Genomic DNA, 19,195 nt, shown 5'->3' with positions numbered 1-19,195 from the left:
ATATAAACTATTTTATTTTTTTTAAAAAATAAAATTTTACAAAAATTCACCAATCCCAATTTTAAAGAATTTAAATCATTCTAACATTGTATGAAATCAAACAGATTTTATTGGTTTTTAAGGTTTTACAAAAGATAGCTAGGAATGAGAGAATAATATTGTTGTATTTATAAAAGTGGTGAGTGTGTTTTTCTGGTTGATTGAAACAAACATTAAAAAAAGGAATTGAAGGAATGAATTATTTGTAAAAGCATTTAAGGACAGTAGTCAATAAGATGATTGTTTTTAATAAAAAAGAAATGATATCTTTATAACACCTTTTTGAACGTTTTGCTGAGAGGAGCAATTTTTATGAGGAAACAAGTCTTGGTCAGCATTTTGCGCCTTATGGGAATGAGAGGTTCAACTCCCAACAACCCTGAGAGGTGAAAGAAGAGAAAGTACATAAAAAGGAAAAAGACAAAGTCATCATCATTATTATTAAACTAAAATAAGTGGATATACGTATACATACGCACATATTGAATTTGAGTCTGGTCAATTAGGGCGTCCATAACCGTATGTCCAAAATGTTCGCACGATATAGTGGGATTGTTCCAACCTTGCAGTGCATGAATTATGGATCAAGTGTAAATTATTAAGATATTTTTTTGGAAAATAATTTTAATAAAAATCTTATACATATGTTAAGTAAATTTTAATTATTTTTATCGAAATGACCTCCACTGAATTTTCTCAGTTAAAAAGTGTGCACTTATTAAGGCATTTGGATTGCAATTCAATGTTCTTCTTCATGGGAAAGCAACCGGTGCGTACTTTTCCGTTTAATAATTCAACATTTCCAACCAACGTTATGTTTATATGAACGGATGAATTACATATGATTTGCGTCATGCTTAGAATTTTCGAGTTCCAGTTATGTATGAAAGGCAGCTTACTTTTATTTCCGTTCATAAAGGAAAAGAGACCCAATTAGGATCTGTTATTACAGACACGAATTTGACGGATAGCTAAAGCGTCGTTTTCCAAGTCCGGGAGCTTCTTTTAATCATGTGGTGGATTATTCAAGTCAGGCACACCTCACCCATGGAGATAGCAAAAGATGCTAAGAAATTATGCTCTTTTATTAAAAAATATTTTATATTTTTTAAAATATTAAATATTAAAAATATAAAATATTTTTAATTTTTTAAAGTATAATCATTAATTTTTTTTAAAAGTACCTATATTGATAATAAATTTATATTTATTATAGGGTATTTGATAACGGTGAATATGAAAAGATAAAATTAATTTAAAAGTAAGTAACTATTTTATTGAAGGATGAGATTCGGTTAAAATTATTTTACATTTTTTAACACAATAAGTAATATATTTATTTCTTTTTCAATATATCTGATGATTAACCTCAACTTGCACTCTCTTTACATGAGGGTATGAGTCAACCCGATCAAATAACTATTTACATTCACAAAAATGGTATCTTGTAATAACAGAGTCACTTTTCTTTTATTGATTTATAATCTTTTTGATTGATTTTAATTGGAATAATAGAAAGTATGAATATTTGGCAATTAAAGGGGATGACTTATCATTATTCATTCTAATGAAATAATGAAAAAAATGTTCTACTTTCTACCTAGAATTACCACATTCAAATTCATTAAAATAATAATGATAATTTATCAGAATTCAAAATTCCATTTTTTAATAAATTTTATGATTCCTTATTTTATTACAAATATCAACAATATCATTGCTAATATATAGTCAACATCTAGTTTAATTTTTCAAAAATCATGCTCTCAAACTATATTTAATCCACTAACCATAGTTGATCTGCTAGCTGACTTTTTAAATGTTTTCACGCACTCATTTCATTTAAAATTATAAATTATTTTCAACAAATTTACACCTTCTAATAACTAATTAGTTAATAACCTCTAGAATTACACATTTTTTATGTTTGTCCTTTTTTAATAGGATGTCACAATTAAAAAAAATTATCAATTAATCTCTTTAATTAAGGATATTTTTAAGAAAATCTTATTTTGAAAGATAAAAAAATTTATAAGTTTTTTTAAATGTAATATTCAGAAAAATTCCATATAATTCAGAAGGGAGAAAGTGAAATTAAAAAAACACATAGTATACACTCGTTACGTCTTTTTACATAAAAAATAAAAATATAAGAATAATCTTTGAAACGACGGTTGAGATTAATAGATTCTAACTACTGAAAGAATGATTGAGGTTAAAATTTAAAGGGAAAGGGAAACCCAACACTCTGGCTATAAAGAGGAAATGCCTCGAATTGCAGTCCAAAATATATTCGATTTTTTAATTTAAAATAAAGATGTCTATTTTTTTTTTTATTCTAAAAAGTTTGACTCGATTATAATTGTTGAACCGGGGAACCTGCTAGTACGATCTTAAATGCTTCCAAATTCAATTCAGTTAAAATCGATAAAAATAAGTCAAATATCTCCCTCCTGTATGCCGATTGGTCTAATTTCAAACGCATTAATAAATTAAAAAAAATAAAACATGTAATTTAGTCATGAAACTATGAACAGCTCCTCTTCTAAATTTCATTACCGTACTTGGTCGTCAATATGAAGTTCTTTTACTAAATCAGATGTAATACTAATTGTTAATTAAATGGTACCTCTTTGAAAAGAAAAAAAAAACATAAAGAAAAAGGTCAACACAAGGAACCTCTGTTCAAACATATATTCAAACATATACTTCCTAGTTCCTACACTTATACATGCAGATCATTTATTTATTGGACATGCTCCTTATAAATTATTTTTAATATATTTCATTAGAATCAAGAGGCCCCCACTATCATGTAATTTGACATTTTGGCTCCCCAAGTTGGTCATATATCCGTCCTTGCATTAACTTTACTTGAAAATTTAATAAATTTTTAATTTTACTCTTATTAAATATACATATTTTAAAAATAAAATAATTTAACATTTAATAATTTTTTTAACATTTAATAAGGATAAAATAGTAAAGATGCATGGATATAATAAATATTAAAATACCCTATAAATAAAATCAAAATAAAATAATCTTTGTCTACTCCATGAACAAAGCTAAAGAAGTATTAGCGCACGAACAAAATTACACTGCTAAAGAATAAAGACATTACAAGACTCGCAATTCAAGCTTTTTTTTTTTTTTTGGTATAACACGTCACGACTAAAGATATAACCAAAAAAAAAAAAAAACGAGGCTAAAACTAGAAAGACCTTCAACCTATAAGTACAGCCGCCCAGTTAATCAACAAAAGAATATAGGGCATGTTTAAAATTATTTTTATTTTATTATTTTAAGAATTGGTGTTTTTTATAGCATATTTTAAGAATTAAAAAATTATAAAAATAATTATTTTTTTATTTCTCTTCATTCTCTAGAACAATAATTCTAGAATATTTAAAAAATATTTTTTTATTTTTTAAAATAATATTTTATTTTTTTATTCTTCAAAGCATTTTTTGAAAGCATGCTAGCAAATAAATTTTTTTATACTGAAAAATAAAGAACTGTCCTTAAAATAAGTTGTCAAACAGCCACATATTTATTTATTTTTATACAAAAAGTGTATGTTGAATAATTCTCTCCTGTTCTGGTTTTTCTTGGGTTTGACAAGTTAGTAACACAAATTTTTTTTGGTCAACATCAATGAAATAATGGAGGCACAGGTGGGAGAGAATTTGATTCATGAAGGAAAAATATTAGATATCGCCACAGTGTTGCACCATTTATAGAGAGTTTACATCAAATAAATTAAAAATAATTTCTGTTCATACATACTCTCTTTTTTATTAAAATATTATTATTTTTCCATTTTTTTTTATTGAAGAGAGTTGAATGACAAGACATTTTGAGGATATATAGTAATTTCATTTTTCACGAGTTGATTGAAACTTGAGGTCATAAATATGATTTTTGGACGAATTGAAGAAGTATTGAAGTGTATGTAACGGGGGTTTAATGATAGAAGGTGAGTTTAATTATAAAAAATTACGAAACTAAAGAATTTCATGAAACTTGAAGCGGGGAAATTCCATATGTTCTGGAAGCTTAAACACAAATAAAAAGGGAAAATTACAATTAGGTTCTAAATAAAAAAATTAATTATTTTTTCAGTTCATTTATAAGTCAAACTTCTATATTTACATGTTAAATTTTAGTATTTATAAGTGGATGGAACTTGCAAGTAATTAATTTTTCTATACGGTAGTTGTCATTTTTCCATGAGAAAATTTCTTATATTTCGTACTCTTCAAATTTGGAGATCGGAATAAGGCAAACGCTGTTGACAGATCAACAAGTCCTTCATGCTTATCACTGAGCTTTACATAGGTTTTTTTGTTTGACCTGCAGTTTCACAAAGTTCATTTAAAAATATAACAAGCAGGGCATTTTTCGTTATCGGGTCATGATTAAATTCTTTGAATGTATAATCAAAATTTGAAAGTTACCGACAAAACTGGTTTTGGTCGCCATGGTTTGCGCCCCTTTTCACACGTGTTTCTACTATCCATTTGCAATAAGGAAATACATAAGTAGGTTTAACACTTAACATCACGTCTTTACACAAAACTTAAGTTGAGTTTATAAATTCTTTCACTTATATATTCTTTTTTTTTTTTCAACCCAACCTTATCCAATAAAAAACTACCCTGCACAACCAATAAAAATTAAGTCTAATAGAAAAGATTGGTCTCTCATAACATAATGAATTAACATTTAAGTTCTCACTAAAAGAGAGGTGCTTATATTTAATATCTGACTGTATGTCGAATAAGATTACAACTGTGTTCAATAAAAAAAGAAAGAAAGAAAAAAAAAACTACCCCACATTAAGCAAGAGGGTATTCAGCTAGATCCAATACCAGTAAGTGAACTGACACCATATTTTAATTTAAAATCTTAAAGTATGGATGAAAAAGTATGTTTGATGCTCTAACTGGGCGATCCCAAAAAAAGGAATGGATGTATAAATAAGCTCAAACACTATATCTTAATCTACAACTTTAAGACATCATGGATCCTCCCACTTATATACCATTCATTAAGACAAATTCTCTAGATGTGAGGCATCCCATATCAAGTTAAGTGTATTAGCACTTGGCATCGCAATTCCCAACAATTATAAAGTATAATATCAAATAGCATGACATACTGTGTATACATGTTTTCAAATATTGTCAAATACTGTGTGTGCATGTATGCGAGTAATTTATGATAGTTATATAAATTAGAACTGAGACTTCTTGAATTTCAATGCTTCAAAGCGCGCAGCGAGTTCATCATAATCCGGCAATTTGGGGTGAACACGAGCATTTCCATCCCGAGATGAAGGTGCTGGTGGCGGGGGCCGGTTAGGCGGCGGCCAAACGCCATGAGGTTCTTCTTCCTTTTCAATCTCTTCGTCACAATCTGATTCATCAAATTTAATATCCGAATGCGCAGAAGTTGGATTGTAGCTGTATCTCCTATAACCCTTTTCACAATTCACGTCTACGTGATCAGACCTTGGTAAGCTACGCGACTTGTGCATTGTCTCTTGGGTTTTCACTTGACGATCCATCCTGTGGGCGTTATTTGCAGGACCATTATTTGATTGGAAGAACACTGAATCAATTCCTGAGTTATTCAACTTATCATCGTAAATAGATCGTTGAGTAGCTTCTTCCTTCTTAGCCATATAAGCAGCAACTTCTGCAGCAGCTATTGCTTTCATGGCTGATTCAGCTGCTGCCTCAGCAGCAGACTTCGAGTCTTCAAACTGCACGTTGCCACCCTGGCCGCTACAGCCTGCTAACCTAATGGATGAAACGAAAGTAAATAACTACATAATATAAATACTTCACAGGTACACAATCGATCTAACTAAATGCATAAACTTGTGTGTTACTTGGAAGTGGGTTTGTTGGTCTCCCTGAATTGAGTAGTTGTGGAAGGCTTGACGGGTAAGTTGCTGGCACTGACAAAAGTGTTTGGTCCTTCCTGATGATGAAAGATAAGAACCAAATTTTTAACAGAAATATGAGGGGAAAAACCAAAAAGGAAAGAGAGACAGATTGCATACTATTAGCTCTTCTGGTGGCTTGAGAAGTTCTTTCTCAGATTCTGTTGTATCCCATTCAACCTGATATTCCTTAGCTATTTCCTTCATCACTTTCAACTTTGCTTCCCCGGGAGGTGTTCGCACCGAGAGCTTGTCAATTAGCTGATAGTCATTGCAATTAGCATGTTCTTAATGAGTTCTTGGAGAAATAAACGAAGTTGGAAGGATATGAAGTTCTGAATGAGTTTTGAGAAACATATGAAGCTGGAAGCACCAAACTGAAGAATAGTAAATTACTGAGAACTCTCAAGACCAACGCAATCCTTCCTCTGTCTATTTACAAACCTCTCAAGAGTTTTGTTGAAATTTCAAGCGAAGTCCACAAATGTACTCCGAGAAAACTTACCAGGCGATTTACACCACAGCTTGGTCTCAGATCAGTAGCAGCAGATACAAAGTCTCTGCCATACTTCTTCTGAAAGATATCTTTAAGTGCCGAAAGCTCTGGAATTTCTGAGCACCTAGGGGCTGCAAATATTAGGCTAGCAATCCCTTCTTTCAGATCTGCAGGGCATTCCCTGTAATAAGTTGGATTGGAATCAAAATTTCACATATGCTAATTTTACAATAAACAAAAAGAATTTGCTTACTTTTACCTTTGTTTTGCAATGATTGAAAGTCTAGCCACAACTAACTCACAAAAGAGTTCAACGAACTCATTTGCAGCCAAAATATTTTGCTCTCTCATCACGTGCTCAACCTGTAAATTGAGTTCGTGTCTTTAGACTGATATCACAAAGTAATCATGCCAAAAGCAGAGCCGTGTTATCAAAAAAGACCATATTAAGTAGAAAAAATGAGTCAGTAAAGATATATTTACAACTTCTTGTACAATCCATCTAAATACATTCACCTCGTACTTAACAGTGTCAAATATGTCATGAACCCACTTTTTCCATAACAGAGGAGTCATCCTTTTGAAGCAATATATCAGATGATGTTAGAACACTAGGAGCTCTGGTACATATGCATCCACATGTATTATTGAAATTAAATCAACACCGACCCAACACCTCCTTACTCCCTATTGTATAATCTAATGTTTGCTAGCATATTTTCCCCAAATCCATTCAATTAACGACAATCGTCTAATGCTTGCCAGAAAAGCACAATAAGATAATAGTTTAAACTGTGACTGAGAAACTCTTTGTTCTTGGATTGATTTAAGAAGTGAACAATATTAAGCTGACCATAACAAATGGTGTACTCATTCCAAAACACGCAATATGGGTAGCAACTAACAGGCATTGAAAATATGATAAACCCACCTAGCAATCAACAGTATCAAATTGGTAACAGAGTGACCATCCTTTTAAAGCAAAATAACAGATTATATTTCACTGGGAGTTCTGAATCAAATAGCCAATCACACTTGGGGGTAAAAAATCTCCACTTGAACTTTAAAAGAAAAGGGAGAGCAGAAATTTGAGAGATAATGTATCAGCTATGGGTGTTGTGAACGATAACGAAAATTACCCTGATACGAGCAGTGGCATCTTGACCAGACTGGAGAAGCAACGCAATGTCTCGCCTCATCTGCCTCACCACCACCTCTCTCTTGTTCTTCAGCAACTTTATCCTGGCCACCGCCAACTTTGCCGCCGTTTTGCTGTTTTCACCAATCCATCACTTAATTCCGTAATCAAACGAGAAGCATAACTAGAATTTCTCGACTGAGGAGAATGGAAGGGAAGGAGGGAACAAAGATTTTCCTTTAAATTTTCCGAGATCAAACCACCCCGGTTTGATTTTGCCGAGAAAATGTGACGAAAAAACTGATAATAATAAACAACTGGACTCATTCGGCCTTTCAAGAAATGTGAGAGAAAAGTACCATTTGGAGGAGCTGAAGCCTCGGCGGAGAAGAGAGATAAAGAGCTTCATGAGCTTCTTGGTGTTGGCTGTGGCTGCCTCTGCGACAGTCATGGGTGCGAGACGGAGAGAGACAGCGAGTGAGGTTTGAGGTTTAAAAGGGAGGGAGGAAGGGAAGAAGGCGAGTAACGGTTCAATGAAAGAAGGTTACAAAAAGTTCCCCTTTTCCTTCGTTGATGGGGAGATCCCACGGCCCCACTCTCGCGCTCTGCTGTAATGTTGTGTAATGGCTCAGCATTGGGAAAATTTAGCCGTTAGTGGGTTTGACACGTGGACAATGAAGCTTCGATGAGGGGGAACGGAATCCTATGCAGCAGGGATCACCAAGGGTTACACAATTTGACCGCGAGGTTGATTGTCAGGACACGTTTTAGATCTTGTGTGACGAGCATGCTCATTACTGGTTAATATATATATATATATATATATTTTAAAAAGCAATAAATTTAATTTAATCATATCTCATGTGGTATAATAATAATAATTTAATTTAATTTAATAGTTATCAATAATTTTATCATATGATACTTAAAAGGTATTAAATTTTAGATTTTTAAAGAGAAACATATATTAATAATTTTTAAGTATTGTTAAAATCAAATGGCTATAATTAAAATACTCATTGAGTAAGTGTATATAGGATACTCATTGAATCCAAATTTGTTTGAGAGCTGAAAATATTTTTTTATATTTTTTATTAACAATCTTTATAATTATTGTTTCATAATTTTTTTAAAAAATATTAAATACATTCTTTGTTAAAAAATGTGAGGAATTATTAACTGAATCTCATCTTTCAATAAAAGAGTTAGTTGTCTTCAAATTAATATCATCTTTTCATCTTTTTTTTATTTAATAGAGCATTTTACTTTAAAATGAATATAAAATGATTTATTTATTGACACTTTTAAAAAAAATACATTAACTGCATTTTGAAATATTAAAAATATTTTATATTTTTTAACATTTAACATTTTAAAAAATTACTTACATTTTATAACGGATGGAGTATTAAATGTTATTTTTTATTCAAACATCATATTTTAAATTTATTTTATTCTTGTTTACTAAATTGAATCCAAATCATTGAAAATAATTTTTTTAGTGCAACTGATAATCTAGATCGCGTCGCACGTCTCCTCATTTGAAATGAATCGTTTCAATATTAGCATGACACTATGTTGGTCTAGTGTGTGTGTGTGTGTGGATATAAATTTAGGATTTGTTAGGTGACTACAAAAGGTGTGGATGGAATTGGAAAGTATAAATCAATTGATGTAATCTCGACATAGAAAGGAATCACAATACTTCTGCTAGTTAACGTTAGAAAATGTGAAAATTGAGAAAGACGGAAATCTAGTTAAAAAGACTAAAATAGCCTAAGTCCTATAATGCATTTTTGTTGGTAGAATCCCGGAAGCTATAAGTCAGTTTGGTGGGGTTGGATGTGTGTTAGAGCAAATGGATTTGATTCTTTAATTAAAGTATAGAGGAAACTGGGAAATTAAATGGGTGAGGCCAATGAATGTGGGAAAATGGTTTCCTTCACCTGGCCTTCATGATCTTTGATCCATGCATCATCTTTCCATATATGCAATCTTTGTTGAGCCGTGAGTCCCTCTACAACTCAATAAAGCAAATTGTGTGTAGAAAGAATATGGAATGGTAAAAAGATGAGTGTTATTATCAGAGAGTTCATGCATCCCATCCTGCAGCCACTGAGACCATTGCCATTATGGACATTCAAAAATTGTAACGCCCAACTGAGAGCCAAACCAAATTGCAGAACAGAGCTAGATCTAGATGATCAAGACACTCTGCGCGACATTGATTGTTTCTACAGTGAAAGAGTCCACCACAAATGTCAAAATGTGCCGACTTATTAGTCAACAAGATGTAAGAAATTTCATTGTTCGCGGATCACAGCTATTGTGATCCATCTTATCTCCATAGCAGCCCACTCTGGTTTTATTATTAAATCCTCTCCGTGTTTGAAATATATATTAGACATGAGAGACACTGTGGCCTGATGAAATATTTTGTGTGTTGTGGGTTTTGTTGTCTTCCACCAGCAATGCAACTATCCATCAATCCTTTTTATTTATTTAATATTTTTCAATGAACATATCCGCCCCTCTTCTATGAGAAGCCTCACAGATTTGTTCTGTTTTTGGAAGCAATTGATGCCCGGAGGCATTTCCATTCCCGTGTCCCTTTCTTTCTCTGTTTTTGCTCTGTTTTCTCTGTACTTTATTCCTTCTCTTTTTGAAATTTTTGGATATGTTTGGTTGCTGAAGAATCACTTGAGAAAATCTCATGTGAAGTATTGATGTAATTTCTTTATATTGCACGGGTGGCGTGTTGTTTGGTAGGTTGCCATATGGATTCAGTATGAGTTTAATGCTTTGATATGTTGCCTGCAGGTAGGTACCGACCATACCAAATAAAATATTTGGCTCTATCTCAAATTCTTACCAACATAGAGACTTGAACAAGTGAAGAGTAATCGCGATCTATAATGCAGATCTGTAACACAATTATTTTATAGAGTGGCTTGTTCTATTATATATACAATCACAATTTAAAATGGAAGCTATAAGGATTCATAGCCTACATTAATACCAGTTAAGACTTTTAAAAAGTAAAGTTCATCACAAGAATTGTACATAAAATTAATTTATCACTTATGTTTATTAAAATTAACAGTTTTATTTCACATAATTACAACATAATCTTTCAAACTCTATCATTTATGATCCTTGAAAAATGTTTAAATTTCAAGGATCTTGGCTATCATTAAAATCTCTGTTTTTCTGTATCAGCTATATCACCTTGGCTTTCTTTAAGTTGAGATGTCATGAATGCAAGACAAAGTGTGAGAACGAGATAGGTATGGACATTTAATCTTTTATTTCAAGCTGTATATGTTTTTAAGAAGCCAGAACGCCAGATTATCATTATAATTCATTTAGAAGTGCCCCATCCAGAAATTTAAAAAAAAAAAAACTAGAAACAAGTAAGAAGGCCTCAAATTATAAAGTATAAACTTCTGTTTATATTTCAGAGTATAAATATTCACTTACATGTATATATATACGTTCATAAAATTGAATCCTCATCCCTAAAATATGGATGGCTTGCAGGATTTTGAACAGAATTTGCCAGAGATTGATTCTCTTATTGAGAGATTATGTTCAAAAGGGAGCCCTAGTTTTGATCAACCTCCTAAACACAATCTCCAACCCAGTCTCAAGGCTTTCAATGGCCATCTCCAAAGCCTCCAATCTTGCATGAACAATCTTCATCTTCTCAACACGACCACCTTCGCTCACAACACTGTTCAGTACTGATTCTACACTCTTCAACTCATTCACCATTTCTGATTTTTCTTCACATGCTTCCACGGTCCCTTTGTGCATCCATTTCGCGACCACAAACCATTTTGCCTCCTTTGGCATGACCAAGAAGGCTAACAGCGATTGGAAGATTGACACGTTCATCACAATGGCTTCTCTGATCACTCTTATCACAGAAGCCATCTGATCATCGAGATTCAGAAGTGGGGTAGCACCAAATCTGCTTTCCATATGCTTCAAGTCTGTGATCAGCGTCTTTACATTCTTCTTCATCTTCTTGGTGAAGAACTCGTATTCTGCTACACTTTTTTCAACAGACGAGTCTCCTTTTCTTCTTCTGACAGCAGAATGAAGGGCTCCAACGTTTTCCTTGATCTGCAACAAAATGTCCCTCGTGATGCCACATGTGTCCAAAACCCTAACCGATCCATCTAAAAGCTCCTCCACGCAGGTATCAGCTTGATGCTGAGAAACGGCCATTTGGGTTGACGGCATGTTAAGAAGCTCGTCCAAGCTCACGTAGACATCTTCAAGCAAGAACAGGCCTGAACGAACCGAGTCTGATGTGGGTGTGGATGTTGCTTCCCAAGTCTTGAGATTGTTGAGCTCTTCGTCTACTTTAATGGTGGTAGGGTGAGATCTAGAGGGCAAGCTGATAGAGCGAGCATGGTATTTGAGAACCATGCCTGATCTGTTTTCTGCGTGTAGAGCCTCAAAATTGATGTTTGTATTTAAATTTCAAGTCTTGAAATGCTGTTTATGTATAAGTGACGGGGACATTTTTTAAGAGGGAAAAAGTAGAGACGGCAGAGAAGGTGAAGGAGCATGTGGTGCCCGCGTGGATTCCCTTTAAGTTTGGCGAAATTGTCTCGTTTCTGCCCGACATTGAGTCCCACAATTGTTATATGTTGTCATTGTTATTTGAAAAATTAGATATGTTCTTGTCTTATTATAAAATTAATATATTCTCTTCAATCTGATATATAATGAAAGAAAAAGTGATTTCTTATTTTATTTATAAGATATGTTGTTGATTTTATATTATAATTTTTTTTTTTTTACTATCATTAATGCTAGTGATGAAGAAAAAAAGTACATTAAATTATTTATATTTTATAAAAAATAAAGTTATAAATTTGTTTTCTTTTAGAGAGCGATGATTAATTTTAAGATTTTTTTTAATTTTGATTGAAATATACCCAAATGATTTATAATTAGAATTAAAAGGAATGTCAAAATTTACACAAATAACCTTTTAGCATATGCATATGTGCGTATCTTTTTTTTTTCCCCTTCCAATCCCAGCCGCCTCATAAACAACGGCTCTCCTCATCATCAAAAGCAAATTTGTCTGTTTTTTCCCAGCTCAAGAGCACATTTCTCTTACGAATTTCTATTAAAACTAGTATGTAGAAGTCACATGATTATCACATAAATTTTTAAGTGTGAAAAAAGCATAAAAAACAACAATTGTCATTTTAAAAAAAATAAATAATATGTTAGAGGACAGAGGATTGTGGAAGATTGAGAAACATTTTGTGGCCATAATTTTGACAATCAATCAAATGTTATATATATTTATGGGTGTAAAGAATATTAGAATAAATTTGTGTTGGGAAACAAAAAAACGCCATTAGTCATCACGTAGTGTGCTTCCTCTATTGCCACACTAGCCTCCCATTTCCATCAACAAAAGTGAAGCCTGCTTCATCTTCAAACATGTCACCTGTCTCGCCTGTCCCCTTAAAAAGCTGCTTCCACTTCAAAACGATTTTTTTTTTTAAAAAAAGGGTTTTTGGGAGAGTGAGATTTGGGTCTTCTTAATTAGGAATTAAGAAAATGGGTTATAATTTGAGTGTTAGATAAGTATTAGAAGTCCAATGAACACTTTGTTTAATGTGTGCACGAGTGGCATGTACTCTTAAGTCTTAATGTCTCCTTTTTGTTTAACCAATGCTTTCATTACTCACTCCTATGAGCTCTCGATCTATTGGGTTATCGAGCTTCTCACCCCTTTTCCCTTCCGGTGATTGTTTTTACGTGTTTTAAAAGTTTCATATTTTATTTATTAAAAAATTTTAACATTTAATTATTCTCTTATTAAGTAAAAAAATATAATTAAGATATCTTTTATTTTTATAAAATATCTGATAAATAAGATCAGACCAGTAGGTGCTGAAAGGAGGACACGTACACGTATTCTGCTGGCAGGTGGCGAGGATGGGTTGTATGTCAGGCTTGTATGTCAGACTCAGACTCAGAGTGACACAATATTTAATTAAGTTTATTCCAACTATAATCGAACGCATTCCATAGTACCGAAATCTAATTATATCAGCGGCCTCGGCCGACCTCACCAGGATAGTTTTATTTGAGAAATTATTATTAATCAATCAATTAGATCTCATCATCTCATGTCTCGTGCGTGTTTTTTTTTTTTTAAGAAAAATATATAAGGTCACAAGGAAAAATCAATTTACATTAGAGTATAAAATATTTCTGCACTTTAAAGACGGTTTTACAGAAGCTATACCTCTCAATTTTCTCTATAAATTATTTCTACTAATATTATTAATACGAATGTGAAAAAAATATATAAAATAAAATATATAAAATTTTAAATATGTCTCTATATAATAAATTTAAAAAGTAATATCATATTATTTTTTATGAAGAGTAATTTTAAAAATATTTTTTAAATGTTAATTAAAAAGTCATAACATAGCTTATAAATAAAATTAAATAGATATTTTTAAACGTGCCTGATAAATGAGACCGAAAGGAGTAAGTAACTAATTGACTTTTAATGCTTGATGAAGAAGCCTATGGGTGATGTGTGTCTAACCCACAACTTCATAACATTGCTCTTGACAAAAGAAAAATCACTATGAAGTATAATACAAGTATTTAAAATACTTAAAAATCTTATAAAATCACAAAATATCTGGCAAATCCCAAGGAATTTAGGGATAAATAAGTTATAAAAGACAATGACCAATTTTGAATGAGTATTTATAAATAATAATGTTTATATTATTAAATATTTTAGCAATATTTATTTTATTTCAAAAAAATTTTAAGGTGTCAAGCACTCATAAAAAAGATTTTAGAATATTCAAAACTTTTAAAAAAGAATTAAGGAACAAATTTGCATAAAAAAACATTGTCAGAATCTCACATGGGACCTAACATACATGTCATGTCACCAAAAAATAAAAAAAATCAACGGTTGACTAATAAAAAGTGTTTTTTGCTCTTAAAAAAATAATTCAATGAATAAATTATCTCATTTATTGATATAAAGAATCAACATTTTTTAATAAAGTTCAAGGTAAAAACACACCTTAATCTTAATATTAATGATGTAAGCCTAGGTTCCAGGTCTATGTTGGAAACTTTGGGCTCAAAGATTATTTAAATATATTCGTCACTTATCCCTTTGAAGGAGCGCATGCATGGACAGAATATCTTAGAGAAATGTTCACGAGTATTAATTGACGTGAACAAGAGGGGAAGCTCAGGGAACCACATACTGGTGCCATATCTTGCATATATTCTTGGAAAAGAAAATTCGATTGATTCAGTTGATGAGAGCTTGTTTAAATTATAATAGTAATTAATCTGTTTCTGTACAAATCCGTGTGACTGACAAGGAAACAGCTCAACTATCTATCCATCTATAAGTCATGTTCCTTTTGAATGAAGACTGGATTTATCATTCAAAACAGAAATACAATTATACAAACAGAATACAACCTAAAAATGAACTAATCTCTCATCATTTACCACCTCCAATCAACAAGTTGGTAGACGATCAACCACCCGAAAATTAGCTTCATTCTCAAGTCCCATCCTAGCTAAAGAATAAACACTATCAATTACACCTCTATACACAGTCTAATGATACATGACAGTCCTTATTGAGGACACTAATTGTATATGCGATAATTATCTCAGTAAAGGTGACGTCTATGATGATCTTTGATGCATAATCTGGTTGCTTTGGTGAATTGGTGCTGCTGCGGTAAACCTTCACACGTCCAAAACCTTCTCTCCAGCTGAAATCCAGTCCAACATATCAAACCTCAACAATAGCAGGAGGATATATTCCAACTTTAACACAAAAATCCACCTTCCAGTTAGTTTGCCTGTCTTGAATGATACAACGTATTTTTTGTCTCAGAACTATACAACCAACAGTTTTTAAAAGTCACAATAACTAGTATTCACATAATGGGATATCAATTACTTGTACATTTTCATGGCCACATCTCCACTTTCTTGTTAAAGATACCCCTATCAGTATGAAGAAGAAGAGGGAATTGAGACAGTACAAAGAGGAATATTGGAACACTTGCAAGTATAATAAAAAGGAGACTCCCACAAGTACTTTGCATGCTTCAGCATGAGGTGAATGGTAGAGAGAAATGCTATTATCATGGTTACAATGGAGATACGAAGTAAGGAGAGACCTAAAATCAACTTTATGGGTAAGGATTTGAGGAATTTTTCCTCTGAGCTGTGAGAGGTAAGGATTGCTAAAAACATTAGAACAAAAGTTGAAGAAGATAGGAGAAATAATATAGCTGAGAATATGAAAATTTCAAGAATAGGTTGTTTCAACAATAATGGAAATCCAAAATTTTTATCATTTCCTCCTGGAACAGTAAAAGCTGCAGCAAACATGATTGTGACAATTAGAATGCCTACAACACAACAGAATAAGAGAACAAGAGGATTATGTGTCCTTTATCCAATTTTCTCCTTCCTTCATTAAGTAATTCCTCAGCTGTCAAGCCTTCCTTGTTTTGAACTACTCTATTAGCTAGAGTATTATACTCTCCACCTCCTGCATTTATTTCAAAAGATTAAAAAAAGACAGCATTTTATCTCAGAACATGGTTACGTGATTTGTTACTTTCCTTTACAATTCCTCAAATAAGTCACGAACATTGAATGTTTAACTTAAGAAAGATATGAGATAGGAAGAACATGACAAAGATATGGTGACACAACAATGAATGCATGTTTCTTTTTCTAACCTTGAACCATTGCAATTCTCTTTGCATTTGTAGTGTTGGTCCATAGATGTGGTTAAGAGATGAAGCAGGAGCCTGTGTAGCTGCCATATGGAGCAAGGCATTTCCATGTCCATCTTTGCTTGTAGCTATTACATCCTTCAAGCGAAGCCCATGAATGAGGCTAAAAACCCTAGCTTGTTGGCAATTAACAGCACAGCAGAAAATGTTTCGAAATGAGCTGTCCCCAATAAGCATAATTTCTGGGTTTGCTTTTGATACCTGAAACACAAACTCAATATTCCCTTCTTTATCTGCACGAAACAGAGCATCTGCAGAAGCATTCACTTGATCACACTTCCTGGCATTCATGCAAACTAGGGGAAGAATGTTAACCGCTAGAGCATGCAGCAACTTCAGCTCTTGTAGTTTCTTAATTCCTAGATTTGTAAACATTAGTCTTTTTGTCAGGTGAGTTTATGAGGATTAAACGCTAGGAAAAGTAAGCAATTTTGGGAAGAAATAAGCTAGCATGTCTTAAATTATTGGCATAAGAGATAAGCCTTTGTAGTAAACCTGTTGCAACTTGTAAGGTAAGTGTTAGTCCCACTCCACGCATTCAAAAGTTGAGCAAGAGATTAAAAAAGATTAAAGATGAAATAAATAGGAACACATATTTCTTGGGATGTGAAAAAAGATTAAAGATGAAACACACTAGTATTCTGTAAAATTAAGGATAATTCAGTGACTAGTTTTCGTTCAAACCTAAATAATACTCGATGCTGATCAAGGTCAATGATGAATGCAATTTTTTCATGTGCCCAGATGTAACTATTCTATAAGAGACAAAAGTTCAGGGTGTACAAATATAAGTACCGAAACATTGTGTTCGCAGGCAACAGCGAAGAAGCATAGGAGCTAGAGAGCCTTTGTCTGGTTTGAGATGCTCCAATGGAGTAACAGAATACCAAGTATGTTGAGATTCTTACAAACTAGCCACTGGAGTGAACAAGTAATTTCTGGAGACTGCAGTCAAGGCACTGTGACCTTCATCGATGAAAGATTTTGCAACGGTCCAATTGTTAGGACATATAGCCCCATATCCTCTTTCTCTGCCTGACGAAGTGGTTGGAATATGTGATGCACTTTCAGGTTCAAGTTCAGGCAGTAAACGGAGAAGGTCAGAATTGAAGTATAGGGTGGTGCTTTCAAATTTTGGCAACGACAAGGTCCTTCATAGCTTGCAATAAAGTTAGTGGCTAGAAGCTTACCTGAAGGAAGCTTCAAGCTTGGGCACGTTATCCAAATCTAAAACGGGACCGAATCAACCTGCGATCACAAATTCCACTAATCATTCACATCAACTTAATCAAAGAAGGAAAGATTAACGCCTGCGAGGGCCAAGAGAATAAAAGAAGAGAGCAAAAGTTTAGTTTGCCACTTACAGCTTCAAGGGTGGACGGTGAATAAGAGCGGAAGGAAAATGCAGCCACAAAAATAACAGAACGGCCTTTAAGGTGAACAAGTCGCCAGCTCAGGTGAAGCTTCCTTGGATTCTCTACACAAAACAGAAAGAAACTAATAATTTATCGTCAGAATTGGTGGAAAGTGACAGAGGCATGCACTTCACAACTTTTTTTGTTTCTTTCTGAATTTCATTTTTTATTTATGCAGAGAGAAAGGAAGAAGGGAAGAAACGAGAAGGCTGCTCTCTCTCTCTCTCTCTCTCTTTAAGAGTTAAAGTTGAGGTGAATAAAGATAAGGAGGCTGGGGAGAAAGAGAGAACCTACCACGCATGATTGATCCGGAGGAATCGAATGAAGTTCCAGAATTGGCTCCGCTACTCTGCGTCTCGGCTCGACCACCGAACCATAGAGAAGATCTGGACCTACTAAATTAATCTATTTAAATTTAATATTTTAATTTTAATTTTATATTTATTAAAATAAAATATTTATAAAAATTATCAAAAAAATTTAACAAATCTAATCACCAAACAGTTTAGATTTATAACACCAAAATAAAAATGATAACTCATCACTAATTTAGGTAGTATTGATTTAATTTGAATAGTTGAATAATATTAAAATTTTTGCTGGTAAAAAACAAGCCAGTAAAAAATAATATTAAAATTTTTTATAACTTTTACAAATTTATCATCTAAATATATTTTAAATAATAAAAATTTAATGTTAATTTTTTTATAAATGTTTATTTTGGTAATAAAAAATTACAAACCTAGGTTGCTTAGTGATCAGATTTATTATTTTTTTTGTAATTTTTATAAATATTTCATTTTAATAAATATAAAATTAAAATTAAAATATTAAATCTAGTTCCATAGAGTCAGTTACTGTAAAGCAGGGAAGATGTGGAGGAGCAAAGTCACTTCCTAAGCTGATACTCTATCTCATTTCGTTTATAAGGAATATTTTAAAATATTTATTTAATTTTATTTATAAATTATGGTGAATTTTTTAGATAATATTTAAAAAATATGTATAAAATTATTTTTTATGGGAGAGAAAAAAATAACATGATATTATTTTTTATTTTTATATAAAAAATATATTTAAAATTTTTATATATTATTATTTTTTATATTTTTTTACATTAATATTAATGAAATTAATAGAAATAATTTATAATGAAAAAAATGTCTGAAATCTGGCCTGGTCAAACAAATAAAACAAAAAAGAACTAACAATTTCTGTAACGTTGATTTGATTGATGATTTAATTTGCCAATGCAACAAAATCTGCCCCCAAAATCACAGGACCACTTTTCTCATTTTGTAT

At 32.2% G+C, this 19,195-nt stretch overlaps 3 protein-coding genes across 13 annotated transcripts; all 3 read right to left on the bottom strand.

Annotated features, from left to right (window-relative positions):
- Positions 1 to 5,092: 5,092 nt before the first annotated feature.
- On the bottom strand, positions 5,093 to 8,161 carry LOC129311757 (uncharacterized). The gene is made up of 7 exons (XM_054954209.1): positions 7,986 to 8,161; positions 7,628 to 7,760; positions 6,748 to 6,851; positions 6,498 to 6,669; positions 6,113 to 6,253; positions 5,939 to 6,030; positions 5,093 to 5,846 (listed from the first exon to the last, which is right to left on the bottom strand). Exons 1-7 carry the CDS (start codon positions 8,075 to 8,077, stop codon positions 5,279 to 5,281), a joined length of 1,302 nt encoding a protein of 433 aa, XP_054810184.1. The 5' UTR covers positions 8,078 to 8,161; the 3' UTR covers positions 5,093 to 5,278.
- A 2,892-nt stretch (positions 8,162 to 11,053) lies between these two features.
- On the bottom strand, positions 11,054 to 12,134 carry LOC129310391 (uncharacterized). The gene has a single exon (XM_054952212.1). The coding sequence runs from the start codon at positions 12,061 to 12,063 to the stop codon at positions 11,218 to 11,220; it is 846 nt and encodes a 281-aa protein (XP_054808187.1). The 5' UTR covers positions 12,064 to 12,134; the 3' UTR covers positions 11,054 to 11,217.
- Positions 12,135 to 15,025: 2,891 nt separating this feature from the next.
- On the bottom strand, positions 15,026 to 18,277 carry LOC129312085 (uncharacterized). Of its 11 annotated transcripts, none has more exons than XM_054954652.1 (6): positions 18,188 to 18,277; positions 17,843 to 17,955; positions 17,669 to 17,726; positions 16,934 to 17,542; positions 16,422 to 16,839; positions 15,026 to 15,437 (listed from the first exon to the last, which is right to left on the bottom strand). In XM_054954652.1, the coding sequence occupies exons 4-6, from the start codon at positions 17,014 to 17,016 to the stop codon at positions 15,333 to 15,335; spliced, it is 606 nt and encodes a 201-aa protein (XP_054810627.1). In that variant the 5' UTR covers positions 17,017 to 17,542; positions 17,669 to 17,726; positions 17,843 to 17,955; positions 18,188 to 18,277; the 3' UTR covers positions 15,026 to 15,332. The 11 variants fall into 11 exon arrangements, with proteins under 11 accessions (XP_054810627.1, XP_054810625.1, XP_054810633.1 ...); XM_054954650.1 differs by having other exon boundaries at positions 17,843 to 17,975; positions 18,188 to 18,247; XM_054954658.1 differs by lacking the exon at positions 18,188 to 18,277 and having other exon boundaries at positions 16,422 to 16,556; positions 16,680 to 16,839; positions 17,843 to 18,121.
- Positions 18,278 to 19,195: the final 918 nt, after the last annotated feature.

The sequence above is a fragment of the Prosopis cineraria genome, unplaced genomic scaffold (genome assembly GCF_029017545.1).
Source record: "Prosopis cineraria cultivar Desert tree isolate PC_DT_omini unplaced genomic scaffold, ASM2901754v1 PC5, whole genome shotgun sequence".
Lineage (NCBI taxonomy): Eukaryota > Viridiplantae > Streptophyta > Magnoliopsida > Fabales > Fabaceae > Prosopis > Prosopis cineraria.
The sequence above is the reverse complement of the archived record's forward strand: the minus strand, read 5'-3'. Positions and strand labels throughout refer to the sequence as shown.

Coding starts and splice junctions, on each gene's coding strand:
- LOC129312085 (XM_054954652.1), bottom strand. CDS start 17,016: ATGCGTGGAGTGGGACTAACACTTACCTTACAAGTTGCAACAGGTTTA. Junction 16,840..16,933: donor TCTTATGCCAATAATTTAAG/ACATGCTAGCTT, acceptor GTTTACAAATCT/AGGAATTAAGAAACTACAAG. Junction 15,438..16,421: donor GAGAATTGCAATGGTTCAAG/GTTAGAAAAAGA, acceptor ACTGGATTTCAG/CTGGAGAGAAGGTTTTGGAC.
- LOC129311757 (XM_054954209.1), bottom strand. CDS start 8,077: ATGACTGTCGCAGAGGCAGCCACAGCCAACACCAAGAAGCTCATGAAG. Junction 7,761..7,985: donor GGCTTCAGCTCCTCCAAATG/GTACTTTTCTCT, acceptor TGGTGAAAACAG/CAAAACGGCGGCAAAGTTGG. Junction 6,852..7,627: donor ATGCCACTGCTCGTATCAGG/GTAATTTTCGTT, acceptor CTCAATTTACAG/GTTGAGCACGTGATGAGAGA.
- LOC129310391 (XM_054952212.1), bottom strand. CDS start 12,063: ATGGTTCTCAAATACCATGCTCGCTCTATCAGCTTGCCCTCTAGATCT.